Below are 19,332 nucleotides of genomic sequence, written 5' to 3'. Positions count from 1 at the left end.
TTCTTTGCGGGACGCTGTGCTATTAAGTCGGTGAATTCATTTAGTGGTTTTCGAACGAGCAAATACACCGGGGGAACACTTTAATTTTAATGTATTAGCACCTAGCATATAACCGTTATTATCTTTGCCCGGCGTGAGCTTGGTATTTTCAATTCGATGACGACACCGCAATTAGCTTTCTTTTATCTAAAATTTTGGAAACTCATAACCCAAATAAAGCGTGAAAAACACAATTTGATACCCGCGGTGTTAGAGAAGGTAATAATCAGCCATGAAAATTTTCAGTTCAGTTTTCTGTAGCTGGCCCTGAAATCTCTTCTTTCCTCTTATGCACAGGTACGTAAAAGCTAACTTGCACCAGTTCAACCTGCTCCTTAGTACATCGACACAATTTTCTCAGTTCAAAATATATCAATATTTAGTTTACTTCAGTTAGACCCTTATTCTTATAGAGAAATGTCACGGAAAATTTGTTTCTATTTAGTTCTCAGTCTATTTATGTAAATATAGAAATGCAGATTACTTCGTTTTAAAACAGAAAACACGATTAAGAGTGAGTTCGATTGATCCTATTCTGGAGTAATTATTATTCCGTATTATTACAGAATAGCTATTCCGTCCGTTTGTTAATAATACGGTTACTTTCTATTTGTGGAATAATGAATCCAAGCCGTGAATTAACAGGTGTTTTTCAGGCATCGCGTTCCTTCCCGTCACAACCGAGTGGCCCATTTTTCGTGAACAGGCTTCTCTCCTCGTTATTTTCATCGCCTTACCTCTCGGGAGTTTAAGAGGACCTGAATGGGGTTTAGTGTTTTGTGTTATTTGTCCATAAATTTTAGTGTTTGCTGTTAAATGGGGCAACTTTTTTAATGTTTACTGTTTCCGGAAAAATACTGTTGTTAGGGACGGACCATTGTTTTTTTAGAGGGGGGGGATGAAAAATATTATAAAAAAATTGTTTGCAGGGCCTGGAAAGACAAAATAAATTGTTTGCAAACACGATATGTATAACAAAAAATAGTAAGAATTTCAAAAAAAAATGTTTGCAGAGGTGCATAAACTAAAACAAAATGTTTGCAGAGGAAAATGTTTCATCCCCCCCTCCAAGAAAATAATGGTCCGTCCCTTAAGTGTTTGGAGGGTTTTCGTCAAAAACCTGTAGTCTTTTAGCATTGTTAATTCTTATCTGCTCTTCAAAAATCGGCAATAAAACACTCATGAACTTTAACTTTCTCTGGACATCTTTGGTAGTCCTTGGAAATCTTTGGCAGTCTTCGGGAAGTTCGGAAAGTCTTCCGAATGATTATCGAGAATCGCCGGAAAATGGCCGAAAACTTCTTGATATACCAAACAAGATAATATTGGCCTTCTTGGAGCCGTTTTTGTTTCGTTTAGTTCTGGATAAAATTTGCTGTTATAGTATTTTTTTACAGTTAACAAAAAAGTAGGTTATTACTCCCCCCCCCCCCCCATTCATACCCTCGTTTAAGGATGCCCTCTCTCGCAATGGCGAACATCTCCTTTTCCATCTTAATCTCGCAGCAATCATTTCCAAACTTGTTTCTTTTTACAATTTACCTTTTGGAACAATTCCTTCATTTTTTCATTGTTTGTATTTACTTGACGTTTATTTTGACCGCCAGCGGCCGCCATTTTTGTCTGTTGTTTTTTAAAAAATGCCGCAACATTAAGGGGAAGTGACGTCATATCATTGTTCTGGAATATTCCAAGTATTCTGCTCCCTAAATTGGAGTTCCTGTATTCCGGAGTCGGAATGCGATTTAAACGAACAAATATTTGGTGATTTTCCATTTCTTCCTACACTGGAAGAATGTCAATCGAAAGCAGCTTGAAGTAGTTTGGCGAGGGGGTGGATAGGGGTACACAAATCCGCCGATTCGTGCTATCTTTTGGCCAAATCCGTCAGTCCACAACTATTTTCGTTGAAAACTTGAAAACTTTGTGTGGTATAGTTTCACTGCAACGGACAGTAGATGTTGTTTTTATGCCATTGTTTTAAGAAGTTTCGTCCCATTGCTTGTTTTTGCGATAATTCCACCAACGTACCGACAAAGACAGACCAAAGTGACCCGACTTTCGTTTAGTATTCACGATCCGAACTTCCTGATATGGAGAGTCCGGAATCAAGGCCAAAATTCCCAGCTAATCCGCGATCCGCTTTTTTTTTTAAATCCGCGAATCCGTCCAATGTATCGCAAAAATCCACAACCGTGCGTTTTTTAAGGCCAAGTCCGTCGATCTGCAAACCCCTTCACCCCCCCCCCCTCCCCTCCCCCCCCCCCTCTTTGGCGTGTGAATGCGAGTTTCAAAACCTACTCATTTTAGTTTAACTATTTGCAACTGTTTCTCACTTGTGCGAAAATTTTTAAACATGATTTAAGTATTGCATTCCTTTGCAATTTTCTTACCAAACCACTCAAACCTCGATTTAACTGTTTTCACGCTTTCTTGTAAGTTTAATTTCTTTTCCAGTGTACTGGCTAGCCTTGATTTAACCTGAAAGCAGTTACAGAGTAATTACTCAAGTGATCTTCACTGTATATCGTCATGGTAAACATATTGGTGTTACGTTGTGGGATTTTGTCACAGCTTCTATACATGTACACGACACAAGGCTAACGGAGTTCAATTTGGTAGCACAAAAACCTTTTTCGAGCGTTCAACCTTCTGTTGTACACTAAAATGGTCAAACACTGATATATGGCTTGAAATAAATAGGAGGGGCCCCCATCAAAAGGTCTTGAAATAAAATTAGCTCCCCACCCCCTCCCCCCCCCCCCGGCCCCATTCCCCGTTAATCGTTGGAGGCTTTTAAAAAAGAGCTTTTACACAGTGTTTTTACGGTAATATTCTTGCTGCTACAGAGCAGGTGTTTGAGCGTACCGGTAATGAAAATTTTACAACCAAAATTCTTAGACTTTATTTTCACCGAGAGCTAGCAATCTCTTTTACATTATCATTTGACGCTAATATTAGCCAGGTATTCTAAACTCGTGACAAAACGATTTCTAAGGTACTTCATTGACAATATATTTCTCCTGCAGCGACCTTTCTTTTTAATATAGAAAAATGTCACGAAAAATTTGTGTCTTATCCAAGCTCCCAAAATGATATAGCTCCCATATACACGTATGAAAAAAACAACTTCACAAACTTTCAAAGATTGACGTCTAGTGGCAGACAAAATTCATTAATTTCTCTTGAGGAATCGAATTTGACACCTAATAATGAAAACCAATCGAATATCCCCCGGTTAGCTTTGGCATTTGTCGGCTTATGCTGTCTTAAGAAAGGCATAATTAAACTCATAAGTTTTAACGAGATCTATTCTGATAAGTATTCGTTTGCGCCGTGATGTTTTAAGAGTTCGAGTGCACGAATTTTTTTAATTCTAATTCTTCCTTACTCCTTACGAAAAAAACATAAATCTACGTGTTTTCTGTTTTAAATATAAAAAATGTTTCTGAGTTTAATTATGTTGTTCTGCCACAGATCTAGCTAAAGTATAATAAATTCGAAAAGCACTGGTATTAATTATTCTTTAGACAATAGACTTAAACTATAGCACGGGGCCGAGAATTGAACAACTTACTACGCGTTGAGATTTACTGAAACAATTCATGCAAAATTAAATTCACAACAAAACTGAGACATTAACAAAATTTTTCCGTTTCGCAAGTTAGCGATAATGAAACACGACTGTGAAAGAGAATCGAAGCGATTAGCTAAATCGACTAGTGTTAAATTAAATTGGTTTTCTTCATATTTCTGTCAATCAAACAGCGTTAGCAGTTTTAATTTTCTTGCGATGGTTAGAATATTATGCGTTACCAAGGATTACAGAAAATTGAATATTTCAAATTTAGAAATGAATTAAACCCGCTGAGAAAATGGCCTCGGATGGTCGACAAAGGTAGGAAATAACTCTTTTAAACAATGAAGAAAAATATTGTAAAGCGTGCGGTTTTTTTTTTTTTTTTCATTTTTCTTTTTACATTTGCAGGACAAAGTGTATTGTTTAGATTTGGATATTTACGCCGTAATTCAAAACCATCCGTTGAAGAAACATGAAAAAAAAACCTCCTCAGTTACATCTAACGTAATTTTTCGTATTTTTAAGTCATACGTGCTTTTTGAGATTCTTCTGCTTCGTCAAGTCTGCAAAACAGCGAATAAATTTGAACTGTGTTTTTACTCATTTACACTTTGTAAACGGTGAGAGCAATTTCAATCAAGCTTTCGAAAACATTATTTTCATTTGTCATCGAGGATAACCCATCAGTTTTTAATCGCAGAGATATTAATCCAGATTATAATTTCATTGTCGCCGAATTTTTCAGAAAAGGAATCGGAGACTTTAACATTATACCGTAAACACAACAAGATACTTTCGTTTGGTTATTATAATTAGGCATAAATACAAACCTGAATAAATTAGGAGATAATCCTTGCAGATTGTAAATTCGAACAAGCTGAAAACAGTTTTCTAAATAATTTTATTTGTTTCTTTCTTAAAATTTTCAATGACCTAAATCAGAACTTCTGTGTTTTTCTTGACTGAAGTGAGTCCTAAAATTAGTATTGAATATGGATACTTTTATTTTGGATTTAACTACTAAAGAGTGCAATCTCGATATAACGAACATCTTTGTTATGAAATCCCCGGTTAATAACGAACGGTATTCTTTACGAACCCACGTTATAACGAACAAGAAAACACTTTATAACGAACTACGAGCATGAACCAAGTTATAACGAACACGTACACACGTTGTAACGAGCAAAAACAACGTTATAACGAACACGAACCCGCGTTATAACGGACACGAACACACGTTGTAACGGACACGAACCCACATTATAACGAACAGAAACCGACAGAAACACAAGTTATATCGGGTTTTCACAAAACAATTGATTTTCTTTAGGACAGCCACGTACTGTTAAAGGGAAACAATAGTGTAAAAACTAGAATGCCTTTTGAACTAACTTGTACTGTTCAAAGGAAACAACAGCCCAAATATTTGGCATTTATCTAGGAGTCACCACTTTTGCTTTGGACTACCAGGTATGCGCTGTAAAAGCAATATAGCCATTATTTGGCTACGCTAGCATAGTGTTTCCCAGAGTCTCTGTGACATGCGCTGTTAAGGACCAAAAGCTCTGGGGTTGCGAGAATGCAAAAAAAAAACAGCCAATTAGGGCGAGGAATTGAGCAGGAAAAGAGAAACGTCGCTCTTTCATCTTTTTTATGACAAAAAAAAGCAATTTTTAAAGGGAGGCTACCAATCCATGAGCATACTACTTTGAAACGTCAAAGACCCACATACATTTTCATTTTTATCAGTGGTAACCTAAAACCAATGGTCTCTCATTCACTACTCATTATGCCCACTGGCATCTAGGCTAACAAAAAGGTCTTCCATTGCTGTCTGTGTCTGGCCAGCATTTGGATTGTGTTCCAGCTTTGGTTTAAGCTAGGCTTTGGTAGATTGTGCTAGCATAATTTTTGGCATAATTGGAGCTAAAAAGCATAATTTGTGAAACGAGCACTACCACGGCATAATTAGCAATTTTTAGCACTTTTTGGAGCATAAATTTATAAAATTTAGTAAATCTGGTGTACTTTCTACAGAAATAAATGAAATTTAGGTAGTTTGTTCTTGCAATGCGTGTTTTAGCTATACAGTTGTGATTGTTAAGTCGTTGGAGGCATTTTACAAACGGTTCAGAGATGCGAGCAGCTAATTTGCACAGCTGACGGCCGTGACAAACTGCCATAAAACACAAATAAATTTGCAACAACAGTTTATTTGAAAAACATCATAATTTTGTGTCGTTATTGCGCACCTCTATGTACAGAATCTACGTCATTTTGTGACCATAATTTCGCAATTCAGAAGCATAATTGTGGAATTCAGGCATAATTTTTGCATAATTTGGCAAAATTTTGAGCACTGCTAGAAGCATAATATGCCACTTTTAGGAGCACAATCTACCAAAGCCTAGTTTAAGAGGGTCTCAATGGGGTGGTGGCTTCCACGGTTAACGGTTAAAATTTTGGCTTTTTACGGCTAACGGTTAACTTATTTTCATAACGGTTAACATAAGATAAAAGTTAATTTTCATTGTTTTAAAAATTAATTTCCATTATTGAAAGACATATTTTATGTCTCAGGGCCATTCTGGGACAATGAAGTGGACTAGTTTGGTTTATTTATAATTACTGGCCGATTTTTTACGGTTAACATATTTTACGGCTAACGGTTAAAATTTTCCAATTTTTACGCCTAAACGGCTAAATTTTTGGCCGTTTTACGGCTAACGGTTAACCCCATTGAGACCCTCGTTTAAGCCCCTTATTTCTGTCTCTGAAGTACGTCACCGTGTATTCTTGGGCCTGCCACGCTTGCGCCTACCCCTCAGGTGTCCAGTGTAGTGCTGTCTTAGTGATGGATTCATTTTTCTTTCATAACTTATGATTTAAGTTCTGTTAAAAATTATTATATTAGTCACAGGTGCACTGAATCTTTTAAAGGGGGTGTCATTGTAAATTACGCATGCCCAAAGTTTTGATCTCAAACTAAAAAACTCGGGCAGAAAATCACTATAAAATCACTAAAAACCGGTTTTATTCATCTTGTTCTCCCTTCGATATAAACTTTACATCTTTATCTTAATTAATGTTCTAGGCACATTTCGTGTATGAGAGAAGGTACTGGCTTCGTCATAATTTTAGAACCATTTAGACCAAAATAAAGCAAAGTCCCCGTACCCTTTAATAAATACATATACTTATCCTTACAATTTTATTCTGTGGACAAACAAATTTTACTGCTCTGTCTCGTAAATAGCGACGACAGAAAATCTCTTTTCGTCTTTAAATTTTCTTGAAACATTTCTCCTAGTCCGAGCAAACGTGTCAAAAACAACAAATTGTATGTGAATCCATGTCAAAAATTTCCATCAGAATGTATATATTATCGGAAGTGCAAGACAGTCATACCCATAAATGGTTTTTAAAGTTTAATTATTTTAATTGTTTTCAGAAAACGATTTTCAGATTTGCATACGTTTGTGTCCCTAACTGACCTTTTACTTCCGTCCAATTGTAAACAATTTGCCTGTTTAATTTTTTTTGGAATTCAAACAGACATATTAGGATTCCCTGAGGAGATAATACTACTAATTTCAGAACAGTTTAGACCAAAAATCTGCGATTTGCCCGTGACATAGCTCCTTAAATTTTCCTCGGTTCATTCTGAGCGAAGACAACATGAAAGGTGCTAGTCTGTTCGTTCTGCCGTTATGCTTATGACATTGCAAAGCATATATGTCACTATTACATGTAAAGAACTAAGCTTTACTGAAGATTTCGGAAGCGTAAAGTCTATACAGCTAGGAAATTATTTTCAGTCAGTCACAAATGTGGATAATCTGTTATTTAACATTCATGAGATCCGAAAAGAGAGAAAAAATCTGCCTAAAATGCACGGACCAGTATCGTACAAGACCGAGATCGAGAGTTGACTTGTTTTCTCGCTGCGCTTCGATCAATAAGTCTTTATAACAATTACTTTCTGCTGTGTTTTGCAAACGAAATGGGATATCAGTTTAAGTAAGTAAGTAAGTAAGTAAGTAAGTAACTTTATTTAACGAGGGAACACTTTACAGTCGTGGATTGGTAACCCTGTGGCCCTCACCTATAAAGTTAAAACTGAAAGGTGCTAGTCTGTTCACGGTTCTGCCGTTATGCTTAGACTTTTTTTGTTATGTAAGCTCCCGCTATAACATTTTTCGAGCTAGTCGTTAAATGCGGTAAGAATTCCGCGAATAAGCCGTTTTACAAACAAAGGAAAGTAAATTCTTGCCTAAACAGTCGTGATCACTAAATGACTGCTATTAAAAATAATACCGTCGGAGATCAAAGAAAGCAACCGAAACACAAATACCGACAATTCTGTTGGTTCAATTGAAAGCAATTTACTTTACTTTTCAAATAGTTTTGGCCGCCATTTTTACAAGTAAAATAATTTTCTATAGATGACAATGTTTGCCAAACACGGAAATCCAAGCAGAGAGGGATTATGACGAGGGGTCGGTGAGCGAAATATAAAACAATGACAGCAAGCGTAAACGAAAGAGCGAACCTGTTTGGCATTTAGAGGCGCCCTGCTATAAGAAAATAATCATATATATTATTGACATGAAGCCCTGTTAAAAGTTAGCTTTTAAATCAAATCAACGTAAGTTTTCATTTTGTGTCTCCAAAACACGAGAAACTAAATTTGGTCCGAAAACTCTACAAGTAGAATAAAGGCAAATTGCATAATCTGTTTTCCTTTTTCTGATCATTCGGTAGCATGCAATTGAAAACCTCGCCAAACCGCACGTCAATTTAATCGAAAGGAAGTGCGGTTGTTTAAAGAGCCTAAATCTGGAGTCATTGTTTTTATATTTCTCACAAAACTACGTACATACCGCTTAAAAGCAAGCTCGAGCTCTTAAAAGCTTTCGCTCTTAGCAGAATCTGTTGTTACTCAAAGCAATGCACGCAATCAATGGCAAAGGCATTAGTTACTAAACGGTGCTTTTAAGCATTACGTTTTGTATTAAATTTCTACAAAAAAAATGTGCAGCGGCAATTTTCATGCAGCTGTATTAAAAATAATTTTACCGAGATTTAACCACTTTGGCGGCGAACCACAACAACAAGAAACCGTTAGCTTTTTAAGAGAAAACCTACAGTTCACTATCACGCTCTTTACAGTACAGATTATGTTTAGATTCAGGTTAAGCTCAGATTCATATTGATATAACTCAAACTCTTAAGCTCTTCAAAAAGATTCTAAAAGGCCTGTCGACCTCTACACAGGTTTTTTTGTCTACAGCGGCCAGCAGTTAGCTGACATCAGTTTACCATGCATACAGACTAGCTTTGGCACGATTCGTGGTGAGTCTTGAAAATCTTTTCTGCCATAGTCGACTAACAGCATAATCCCCGTGTTTTTTTTTTTTCGGTTACTTTTTCCAGGTCTAGAGAAAAAATCGGTTAGTAACCTTCTAAGGCCTTGCCGCTAGTAATACAGTCTGATTTCTGTAGAATGTTAGTGGTGTACTGTCATCATTGACGACTCGGGGAGCACGAATTGTGCAGTGGTGAGAACACTCGCCTCCCACCAATGCGGTGGCCCGGGTTCGAGTTCCGGACTCTGTATCATGCTGAGTTTGTTGTTGGTTCTCGTCCTTGCTCGGAGGGTTTCTCTCCAGGCTCTCCGGTGCAGTGTTCCGGTTTTCCTCCTTTCGAAAAACCAACACTTTCAAATTCCTATTCCATCCTGGAAACAGTGGATGAAGAGCCACTCTGTGGATATGCCACAGCAAAGTCTCATCTATTTATTAACTTTTTCATTCATTCATTCATTCATTCATTCTTTCATTCCCCACACATTCATTCATTCATCTCTCCTTATTTATTCATTTATATCCCTTTGTCTGAATATGTTCATAAATTCTATGGCATCTCAGCTGGTAATCGGAGAAAACTACACTTTCTCCAATGCTGAAAACTTTCACCTGAACTAGCCAAAACATACCACGAAACATGAAACCAGAAACGAAAAGAGCCATACGATGAATTTAGTACAGCTATCTATTTTAGGGCCACTGATGTTTAATTGTGAGAGTTAATGGTAGTTTAAAGCTTGAAATATTCAGTGTAAGAAAAAAAATTTAAAACTACTTTAACGCATAAAATGTTACACTTGAAAATAAACTCCATGTACTTTTTACTAAATCGAATACAAAAGCATAAGATAAACCTCACCGCGGGAACGAATGCTGTGTTGTCAATCGAACGACTAGGCGAACATCACGAAAATCATATTAATTTTATTCATAATTTTCCCCGTATATGATATTGTCACCCTGCGTGCAGAGCCCTTTCTTTTCCGTGGAAGTTAAACAATGCTCTTCTCGCATGGTGAATATTGGCTGCGTAATTATTTTCAAAGAGGAAAAACAAGATCCGTATATTTTTGCTCTTTCGCATTAACATCAACGACATGTAAACGTTTGCATTTGCAGAATTCCCAGTTATTGACCGTTCGGCCGGTGTTTCTGCGATAACAATTGAAAATAGTTAAAAAAGAACGGGCAAAAAAACATAAAATATTTTTTTGCAATAATACCCTCCTGAAATTTCTATTGTTCTATAGAAAGCTTATTTAAAGAAAAGGCTAATCTTAATATTTTTTTTTTACTCTCTTGTTACATTAAAAGGAACGACATTTTCATATTTTTGAGTCTGTTATTCTAAAAATTTTTTTTTTTATTCCAACCCGAAAAAGTTCCGGCGATTTGTCTTTAAACCTGGACGGCGTATAACTATAAAAACAAGAGATGATTCAGAATTTTTTTAAGGGGTCGCTGCAGATTTTTTTTTTTACAATTATTTTAACTTTATTTTAGCTCAAACTATTAACATTCTTTGACTCCTTACTCAGAGTCATTGTCCTTATTTTCTTCTTTAATGTGTTTATTTTCATTTTTTCCTGTGGAACAATAGGGGTGGATAGTCAACCAATTCAACACCCCCCCCCCCCCCCTCAGTTCGCCACTGAGATAGTATTCGACGGAACTGACTATGTAAAGAATACTTTCAATCATAAAATAGACGTAAAATCGACATGATCGAAACCTAGCAATGTTGAAGAAATAGATGTGTAAAATTTGGGTGTAGCTCCGCTCTATCGACACTAATTATAACATTACGAGTTAAATTCATCATTTGCTAAATTAAAATTTAAAGCTGACTTCCAAATATTTGTTAACGTTAGTAATAGGGAATACTAAACGGGACATTACATCGAATGTTATACTATCTTTACTCTGGAAAGTTTGAAATTATTTCCCAGCCCGTCTGACCAGGAGGTCTTTTAACGAATTGGTGGTTTTTGCTACAATTTTGCTTATAAATTTGTTTTGCATAATTCATGTGACTATGTGTACCTGCACGCAACGTTTAGAAGCTGTTTATTTCAGATTATAGGATAAAAGTAACATTCAAATGAGATTTATACATTTTAGAATTCCTTCCTGTAAACATTTCAAGTAAAAAAAATATTGAAAATATCTTGATATCTAAAGTGATGTTGCCTGTTTCCTTCGGTAGAAATCCTAATCTGTATTTGCAATTGTTTCAACTGTGAGCACAAAAAAATGTTAATGAAACTTATATTGTTCTTCGGCTCCGATAAGCTGTATAGTCCACCTAATTATATTGTTGTGTTAATGCTACAGACGTCGTCGTGAATTTTCATTATTTTCGTTGGCTTTTTTATTTCAACAAAGCTTCACCAAAATCAACTTTGAATCTTTCTCGTTCAAAATAAAGTCATATTCCTATAGTAATATGTATTTACATGTATGCTCTAACATATAGATGTTTTAACAGTTGTGTGGGCAGCTCTTCAATACCCAATTAGCGCGGAATTATCTAGTGGTAAAACATAAGCTTTTCATGTTTAAATGTTTACAGAATCTCAAATTGCAGCTGTCTTTCAAGAATGCATTTAAATGACTTTGTTTTCTCAGGGAAAACAAATCAACCGCCCTTCTTCCCTTGCTAAGTAATTATTCTGCTTGCGTTGTGTCAAGGTAAAAATTATTCATCCTTACCAAAAATATATTTTTCATTAACTCAGTGAAGTGGAACATATTCAAGCGCAAATTCAAAGAAAGGAAAGAAAGGTCTGTAAGATTTTTGTTATATTCTGATCATGTTACCGTTGTTATGTTGTTCTTAAGTATAGTTTTGTTTGGGAACATATTATTAAGGATCGTACATTTCGTTCTTATTAAAGAATAACCAAACACGTATGTAGGAAAGGTGCAATGTAACGTACCAAAGGTTGCATTCAAAATCAAGAAAAAATAAGTATTTTTGAAGCTTTCGCCTACTTTTTATACACATGTGCCAGATAAATTTACATCGCTTGTATATTCATACCCCTCAAACTAGCTAGCAGCGATTTTTTTTTTCCACAGACAAAATTAATCGGTCATAGAGAACTACAAGTTTTTGTGGTTGCTCAAGAAACTATAATTTGTCAATAACTAACGGATAAAAGATTTCATTTTCGATGTTGAGAGGTAAAGATAAACTAGCCCGTTAAACTCTCTTAATAAAATGCAACCTAATTGAAAAGCCCACTAGAAAAATTGTGTGCCAAGCTAAGGGGTTTAATATAAAATGCAGTATGTGTAGGATTTTCCCCTTCCTATTTAGTTATCAGAAACACAGCGGTAGTCAGTGCATATTAGACGCTGTTTCGAACTCTCTCAGACGCCTATGTTTTTCATTAACCTTAGAAAATAATACAAAATTCTGAACTTTTTACAGCGTTGAGAGATGTTAATTAAGGCAGCCCTTAGCTCAACCAATCAGGGTGTACATTTTTCTGTGGTGACTTATTTTTTAGTTAACAATAAATACAAGCGAAAATAATGAACGACGTTTCGGTGACATCCTGGCACCATTTTCAAGTTAAAATTCATATGCGAAAGAAAGTTATTTATACTATTTATACTAAGATAAAGGATGTCACCGAAACGTCGTTCATTATTTTCGCTTGTATTTATTGTTAACTGTATTTCTAAATTTAATCTTATAAGACTTATTTTTTATATATATATTAAAAAACATGTTTCCTCAAATCAAACTGTTTATACTCTGTTTATAATCTGATACCCAGTTACATTTTAAGATAGTTTTATTTTTTTCACAGTAGTTTGGGCAATAGCAGAAACCATTTATGTGGCGTCGAAAGTTTTATAACAAAATTTTCAGAGAGACGATAAATCCTATGCTTAAAAACACTGCGTGGCAAGTGTGTTAGCTGTAGCAAATTGCGAAGCAAATGTGTTTCGTGTAGTACATTCGGCTAACTGGTGAAGTGATAATCAATCTCGTTTTACGTGGCTAGCCTGACGCGGTGTTTCGTCCCCTCAAAGGTACTCTTCAAAAACCTTTCTGCTTTCTCAACTTGTTAAGGTTCTTTGAGGAAACATGGTTACCCGCAAAATTAGAAATATTCGTTTGTGCCGGCTATTTCTAATGACTCTTTGTTCTTATTTCAATTTGACTATAAAGTAAAACCAAAAAACAACAAGAAAAAAAAAGGTAAAAAAAGCCCGCCGTCTACAAGAACCACGCATACACTTACTTTTCATTTAACACTGAAAATAGACGTAGTTATTAATTATAAAACTTGTTGTGCAGCGGAAACGAAAAATTTGGAATTGCCTTGTAAAGACAGATAATTAACAACTATTCACCGAAATGGAGGTGGCTGGTGCCGCGCGAAGCGGCGAGGTAAATATCCACCAAAGGCCACCGAATGGAATGGAAGGAACTTTATTTAATGTGTTTAGCTGTTAGGCTAATTGGGGACACTAAAAAATTTTAAATTTTTAAAATTAACAATCGAAAAAAAGTCTAAATGCTACTGATGTAAATAGTTTTTTTCGCATATAATACTAAAACATGAGATAACAGTGAGATAAAAAACCCAAAAAGGATGATTTTTAACTCATTTATTCACGTCAATGATTACAATTTTCGCGTGCTAGTTGCTCGGAGGTGAATAAGAAAGGATCCGGAGTTCGAGTAGATGTGTTTGAAAAAAAGGATAAGTTTTGAGGGTAAAGGGCCTTTCGTCGGAAAAAAAATCTGTAAGCGTGCCAATTCTACCCCTCAAGCGCCTAAAAAATTTTTGTTGCTCAAATCAAATTAAACTGTCAAACAAAAAAGTTGTTTAAAATACTTCAAAAATTAATCATTCCAGTAATTGGGTTGCATGGCAATGGAGGGCGAGCAGTCACCGTAAAGTTGAGCGATCAACAACGATTTTCTCTTTACAGTATAGAATGCATTGTTAAGCAAGCAAGTAGGAGAATAAGCAAAGTGATCAGCAAGGACGAACTATCTTGATCTATCGCTTAATTCTCAGAGCTAATACCAGAGCAAATGTATGATTGTCACTAAAGAGAATTAGGGCTTTCCACAAGTTGCTCGAGATTTCCCAAAAAGTTGCCCGTAATTTTTCAAAAAGTTGCTTTAAAGTTGCTCCAAAAAGCCAAAAAAGTTGCTTCTGATAATAAAAGTTGCTCGAAAGTTGCTCCAAAAAATCAAAAACGCTACTTCTAATCAAGATAATTTCTCTAAATATATGCTTATTTCCCTTCGAAGGTAAGATTTCTAAGCAGTTTTATGCAATTTTACAGCAAAAGAAGTATTATACAAGGGGAATATTTGTTAAATAACAAGAATTTCTTTAACTGAGAAAAAACGTGAAGATATCGATGACGTCATGTTTGCCGACAAGTTTTGTTGAAGCGTCTTTAGATGTTCCACGAATATCTTCGGCAAACTTCGTAAATCTTCGGAAACGTTCGTATTGCCTTTGAACAACACTCGGATAATCTTCGGAGATCTTCGGTCTGGAAATTGCTCAAAATGCAACAAGTTGCTCGAGAGGAAAAAAGTTGCTCGAAGGGGAAAAAGTTGCTCGAAACATGAAAAGTTGCCAAAAAGTTGCCAAGCAACTTGTGGAAAGCCCTAAAGAGAATCAGTATTTTAATCTTGGATTTTGTTTCGACTTACAGGTAGAAAGACGTAAAGCTGGAAAAATTGAAATAGCGACTGAGCTTCATTATTTACAAACTAAACTGGAAACAAAATGTTCGCCTTTCTTTTGGTAAGCACAATTAATATGTTCTGTAAATGATATAATTATGTACTTTTTTTTACTAAGGGTAAAGTTAAGTTATATTTTATTAAAGGAACAAAACGCTTTTAATGTCATTCCTTAGTATTGCATTTGCATCTTTACTGCGTATAATTGCAGGAGTGATAAGCGCGCGCATTAAAATGGCGGCTTTTAGTTTATGACTGTAGGCACTGTAGCTCGCCAGAAAAGAAATCGCCATTTTGCTCTTGTTTTGAACTGAGCAATAACCCAAAAACCAAATCCCAGTGTAGAATAACAAACAGTCGTCAGAAACGTTAATTTAGCAAACAGTCGTGAAAAAAATGATTATGTCGATATTAGACTATTAAAGGAATAATGGCGTGTAAATAAGGTGCTAATAGGCAAAAGTTTGACAAAAAGCTCAGTGCAGATTGTATTTCAGAGGAATGACCTAAAATCGTATTTTTGTTCAGTAGTTATATATATTTTGCTTATTAACTAACACCAAACTCGGCTTATTTTGCGTTTGTTTTTCTGTTTTAGATGATTTCAAGTTTGGCTACCGTCACGCCTTCGGTGTTAACGAAAGGTAAAACGTAGTGAGATATTTTCTTTTTGTTGTCATAATGTTGCTCATAAAATAATTTAAAAAGGCTAAAAAGAGATAAAAGTTAATAAAGTTCTTAAAAACAAAACGTTTTCGACTCGAAGGTCGTCATCATTCCCGAGGGGAACATTTGGCGATAAAACATTGCACCTGTTTATTCAAAGTCTGTTTATTCAAACCAACTTTAATTAAACAGGTGCACTGTTTTATCGCCAAACTGTTCCCCTCGGGAATTATATAACAACACAAAACCAAGCTGAATGTAAATGTGCATTTAACACTGATGATGACTTTCGAGTCGAAAACGTTTTGTTTTTAAGGTGGCTCGACCCAGTTTTTTTCTAGCGATACCTAACAACTTTGAAACCCTGATACTTAAAGGGATTGATGTCAATGAAACAACTACTACATCACATGCATTACACATAGACTGAACTTCAATATAATATAAATTTTTGGGCGTTCAGAATAAATATCACGTGGCAATGACGTCACAGAGGGTTTTGCTCTGAATCGATTTTTAGGCGGTAACCGCATTTTCTCTCGAGATCCTCCACGCTACGTATACCTTGGGTGTTTGCCTTCATCTCAGTGAAGTTTCATCGAAATCTACAAGAGGAATTTTGAAATATCTTGGAATTTCTTTTTAGATGGTATAATTTATGCGTAAATGAAGCCAAGACTTCATATAAAGAAATTTGCTTCTTTTTTATGTTTAATGAGAGGATTTAGCCCCCATTCCTTTTAGAAATGTCCCATATACTACATCCAAACCTTTAGAAGAAAGTAGACTTGCGCGATTTCGAAATATATGAAGTTATCTAAATCGGAGTAGAGCTCAATGTTTAGCTCTATTAACCATTTTTACGGCTACTTTTGCAAAAAAACGATTATTTCAAAAACCCGTCGATGAATTTTTTCCAAATTTTTTCAGGGTGAAAAATAATCAGTACACCACACAATCCCTAAATTTCATGCTCATTGAAAATGTCTAAGGTTGTCTAAACTAAACGCAAAATTGAGTAAACATTGAAGCGATGTCGAAGTTTGAGATAATTTTGTGCTCTGGGATTTCCTTTTGTTTCGAGTTAAGCACAACATCGAATTCCTGTGCACCACGCGTGAAATGACTACGCTTGGCTACCTTCCGAAAGCTTTCCGAAATCTTTCCGAAATATGGAACAATGGAAAAGAAATTGTCACGCAATAGCCTTTCTTGTTGGGTCGACGTCTTGGCTGAGATAAAAGTTAAAAATGCCAAGAACAAGAAGATTAGGTTTTTTTCTCGTATTGAAGTGCTGTCACTTCTTTCAGTTGAATTTAGAAATGCAACAAGTAAACAATCTTTTCTAATTATTACTGGACGCCAGATTCAGCTTGCTTATAATACGTGAAGTCTACTTCTTTAAATGACTGAGGAGGCATAAAAAAAATAACCGGCTTTGAGTTTAGTGTTGTGTGACTGCTTTCTTCAGTTGGAAATGTATTCATTCATCCATTATTGTTTACTTGAACTCGATGAGAATATTACCATATTCCGAACCATTTCGGAAAGCTTTCGGAGGGTAGCCAAGCGTGGTCATTACACGCGTCGTGCACAGGAATTCGATGTTGTGTTTAAATCAAAACAATAGGAAATCCCAGAGCACAAAATTATTCAAAACTTCGACATCGCTTCAATGTTTACTCAGTTTTGCTTTTAGTTTAGACAACCTTAGATATTTTCAATGAGCATGAAATTTAGGGATTGTGTGGTGTACTGATTATTTGTCACCCTGAAAAAATTTGGAAAAAAATTCATCGACGGGTTTTTGAAATAATCGCTTTTTTGCAAAAGCAGGCGGAAAATTTGTAAATATAGGTAAGCATTGAGCTTCACTATGATTCATATATTTCATATATTTCAAAATCGCGAAAGTCTTCTTTCTTCTAAAGGTTTGGATGTAGTATATGGGACATTTCTAAAAGGAATAGGGGCTAAATCCTCCCATTAAACATAAAAAAGAAGCAAATTTCTTTATACGAAGTCTTGGCTTTATTTTACGCATAAATTATACCATCTAAAAAGAAATTCAAAGATATTTCAAAATTCCTCTTGTAGATTTCGATGAAACTCCACTGAGATGAAGGCAAACACCCAAGGTATACGTAGCGTGGAGGATCTCGAGAGAAAATGCGATTACCGCCTAAAAATCGATTCAGAGCAAAACCCTCTGTGACGTCATTGCCACGTGATATTCATTCTGATCGCCCAAAAATTTATATCATATTGAAGTTCAGTCTATGTGTAATGCATGTGATGTAGTAGTTTTGTCATTGACATCAATCCCTTTAAGTATCAGGGTTTCAAAGTTGTTAGGTATCGCTAGAAAAAAACTGGGTCGAGCCACCTTAAGAACTTAAATATTTTTATCTCTTTTTAGCCTTTTTAAAATTATTTTCTTTTCCTTTGTTCTATAACCATTGTATAATAAAAATAATACATAACAATCCCGTGGTGAACAAATGGAATCACAGTAAAATCACAGTAAAATGGAAAACCAAAAACATTGAGAATATTGGTTGTAGCTATAGAAGGTTTCTAACTAAATGAACTGATGTAACATTCTAACGCACCATTCTTTATTGTTATTTCAGAGTTACTATAGCTGTAAAAAGATGATCACGTTTTTTGTTTCACTCACTCGCAAAATTTTATTTTGTCATCCAGAAATTCGCCTTGGTGCTTTACTGCCAATGACAGGACGCTGGCCAATCGGAACACGAATAGCCGCAGCTGTTCCCATGGCAGCATCTGACGTCATGAACGACACTACCCTGCTGCAAGGACACAACATTACGTACAAAATTTTTGACAGCTCGTGTGAACCTGAAAAAGGCCTTCGAGGATTGGTGGGATTTGAAAACGTTGACTTATTCATTGGGCCCGCGTGCTCCGTCGTTGCCGAGCCAGCGGCTTTACTTGCCAAGATATGGAACAAACCCATTATAACGTACGCCGCGTCTTCAAATAAATTTATAAACAAAAACGTTTATAGCACGCTTGGAACTATCACAGCGTACGCGCGACGCAATGAACGCTACACTCCAAAGTTTGTACTACAGATCATGAAGGCTTTCAACTGGACAACTTTCGCCATTTTGAGCTCATCTGAGGTCGAGTGGAAAACAATGGCTGGTAAAATACGAAGCACAGTGGAACCCACTTTAAAAGTGTCCTTGTTCGAGAATTACGATAATAAAAACCCGCAATTTGAAAGAATTTTGTCAAAAGGGAAAGACGTGACACGGGGTAAGTCTGCTGGCTACTGCTGCAGAGTTCCTTATGTTTTAATTTAGGAGGACATGGAATAACTGACCTTTTTAGGTATTTTTTTTTTCATAATTAGCTAACTCTGGCCACACTGGGGGGAGGGGGGTCTTATCAAGTACCATCTTTACTCCTGTACAGGAAAACCCAACAGCAACAACAACAATGTTAATTTTAAAAGAGCCACTGCTTACGCTGAAGAAGTGTTTCTACATCTTCAAATTGTAATGCTCTAAAATATAACTCTAACTCGAAGTTTTGTTTTGAAAATACGCGATGTTAACGCCTTTATATCCAGACTTATTTCATACTAATTTTTGTTTGCCTTATTTTACCAGTTTTCCTTATTCTGTGCTATATTAACGAAGTTGTTGACATAATGAAAGCGGCTGAAAATTTGGACATGGCAAATGGAGATTACGCCTTTGTAACATTAGACCTAAATACTGACGTGTTTTATAAAGACGGCCAATGGTCTGGAAACGACGGAAAAGACTCCAAGTTCCCGGAAATATTGAACGGCATTGTAGATCTTAGCGTTTATCGACCTGAACTTTCTGAAGAGTTCAAGAGAAAGTACAAGGAAATGGAAAATCAGTTAGCACCTTCCATTAAAACAACTTTGCATCGTGAGGTAA

General features: G+C 35.8%; 1 protein-coding gene across 6 annotated transcripts in view; it reads left to right on the top strand.

Annotated features, from left to right (window-relative positions):
• Positions 1 to 289: 289 nt before the first annotated feature.
• The window catches only part of LOC144650417 (atrial natriuretic peptide receptor 2-like), a 33,640-nt gene continuing 14,597 nt past the window's right edge, over positions 290 to 19,332 (top strand). The window contains exons 1-5 of one of the 6 annotated variants that reach the window (XM_078510087.1): positions 290 to 336; positions 14,692 to 14,783; positions 15,321 to 15,366; positions 18,095 to 18,676; positions 19,033 to 19,328. In XM_078510087.1, the coding sequence (XP_078366213.1) occupies positions 14,766 to 14,783; positions 15,321 to 15,366; positions 18,095 to 18,676; positions 19,033 to 19,328 (942 nt within the window). In that variant the 5' untranslated portion in view covers positions 290 to 336; positions 14,692 to 14,765. Of the gene's footprint in view, positions 337 to 3,859; positions 3,938 to 11,634; positions 11,791 to 12,135; positions 12,178 to 14,691; positions 14,784 to 15,320; positions 15,367 to 18,094; positions 18,677 to 19,032; positions 19,329 to 19,332 lie in introns of those variants that run through there. The other 5 variants (XM_078510085.1, XM_078510082.1, XM_078510083.1 and 2 more) reach the window with 5 other exon arrangements.

Source organism: Oculina patagonica, chromosome 4, assembly GCF_052425735.1.
Source record: "Oculina patagonica isolate OP01 chromosome 4, crgOcupat, whole genome shotgun sequence".
NCBI classification, from domain to species: Eukaryota; Metazoa; Cnidaria; class Anthozoa; order Scleractinia; family Oculinidae; genus Oculina; species Oculina patagonica.
This window is presented reverse-complemented; position numbering and strand designations above follow the sequence as displayed.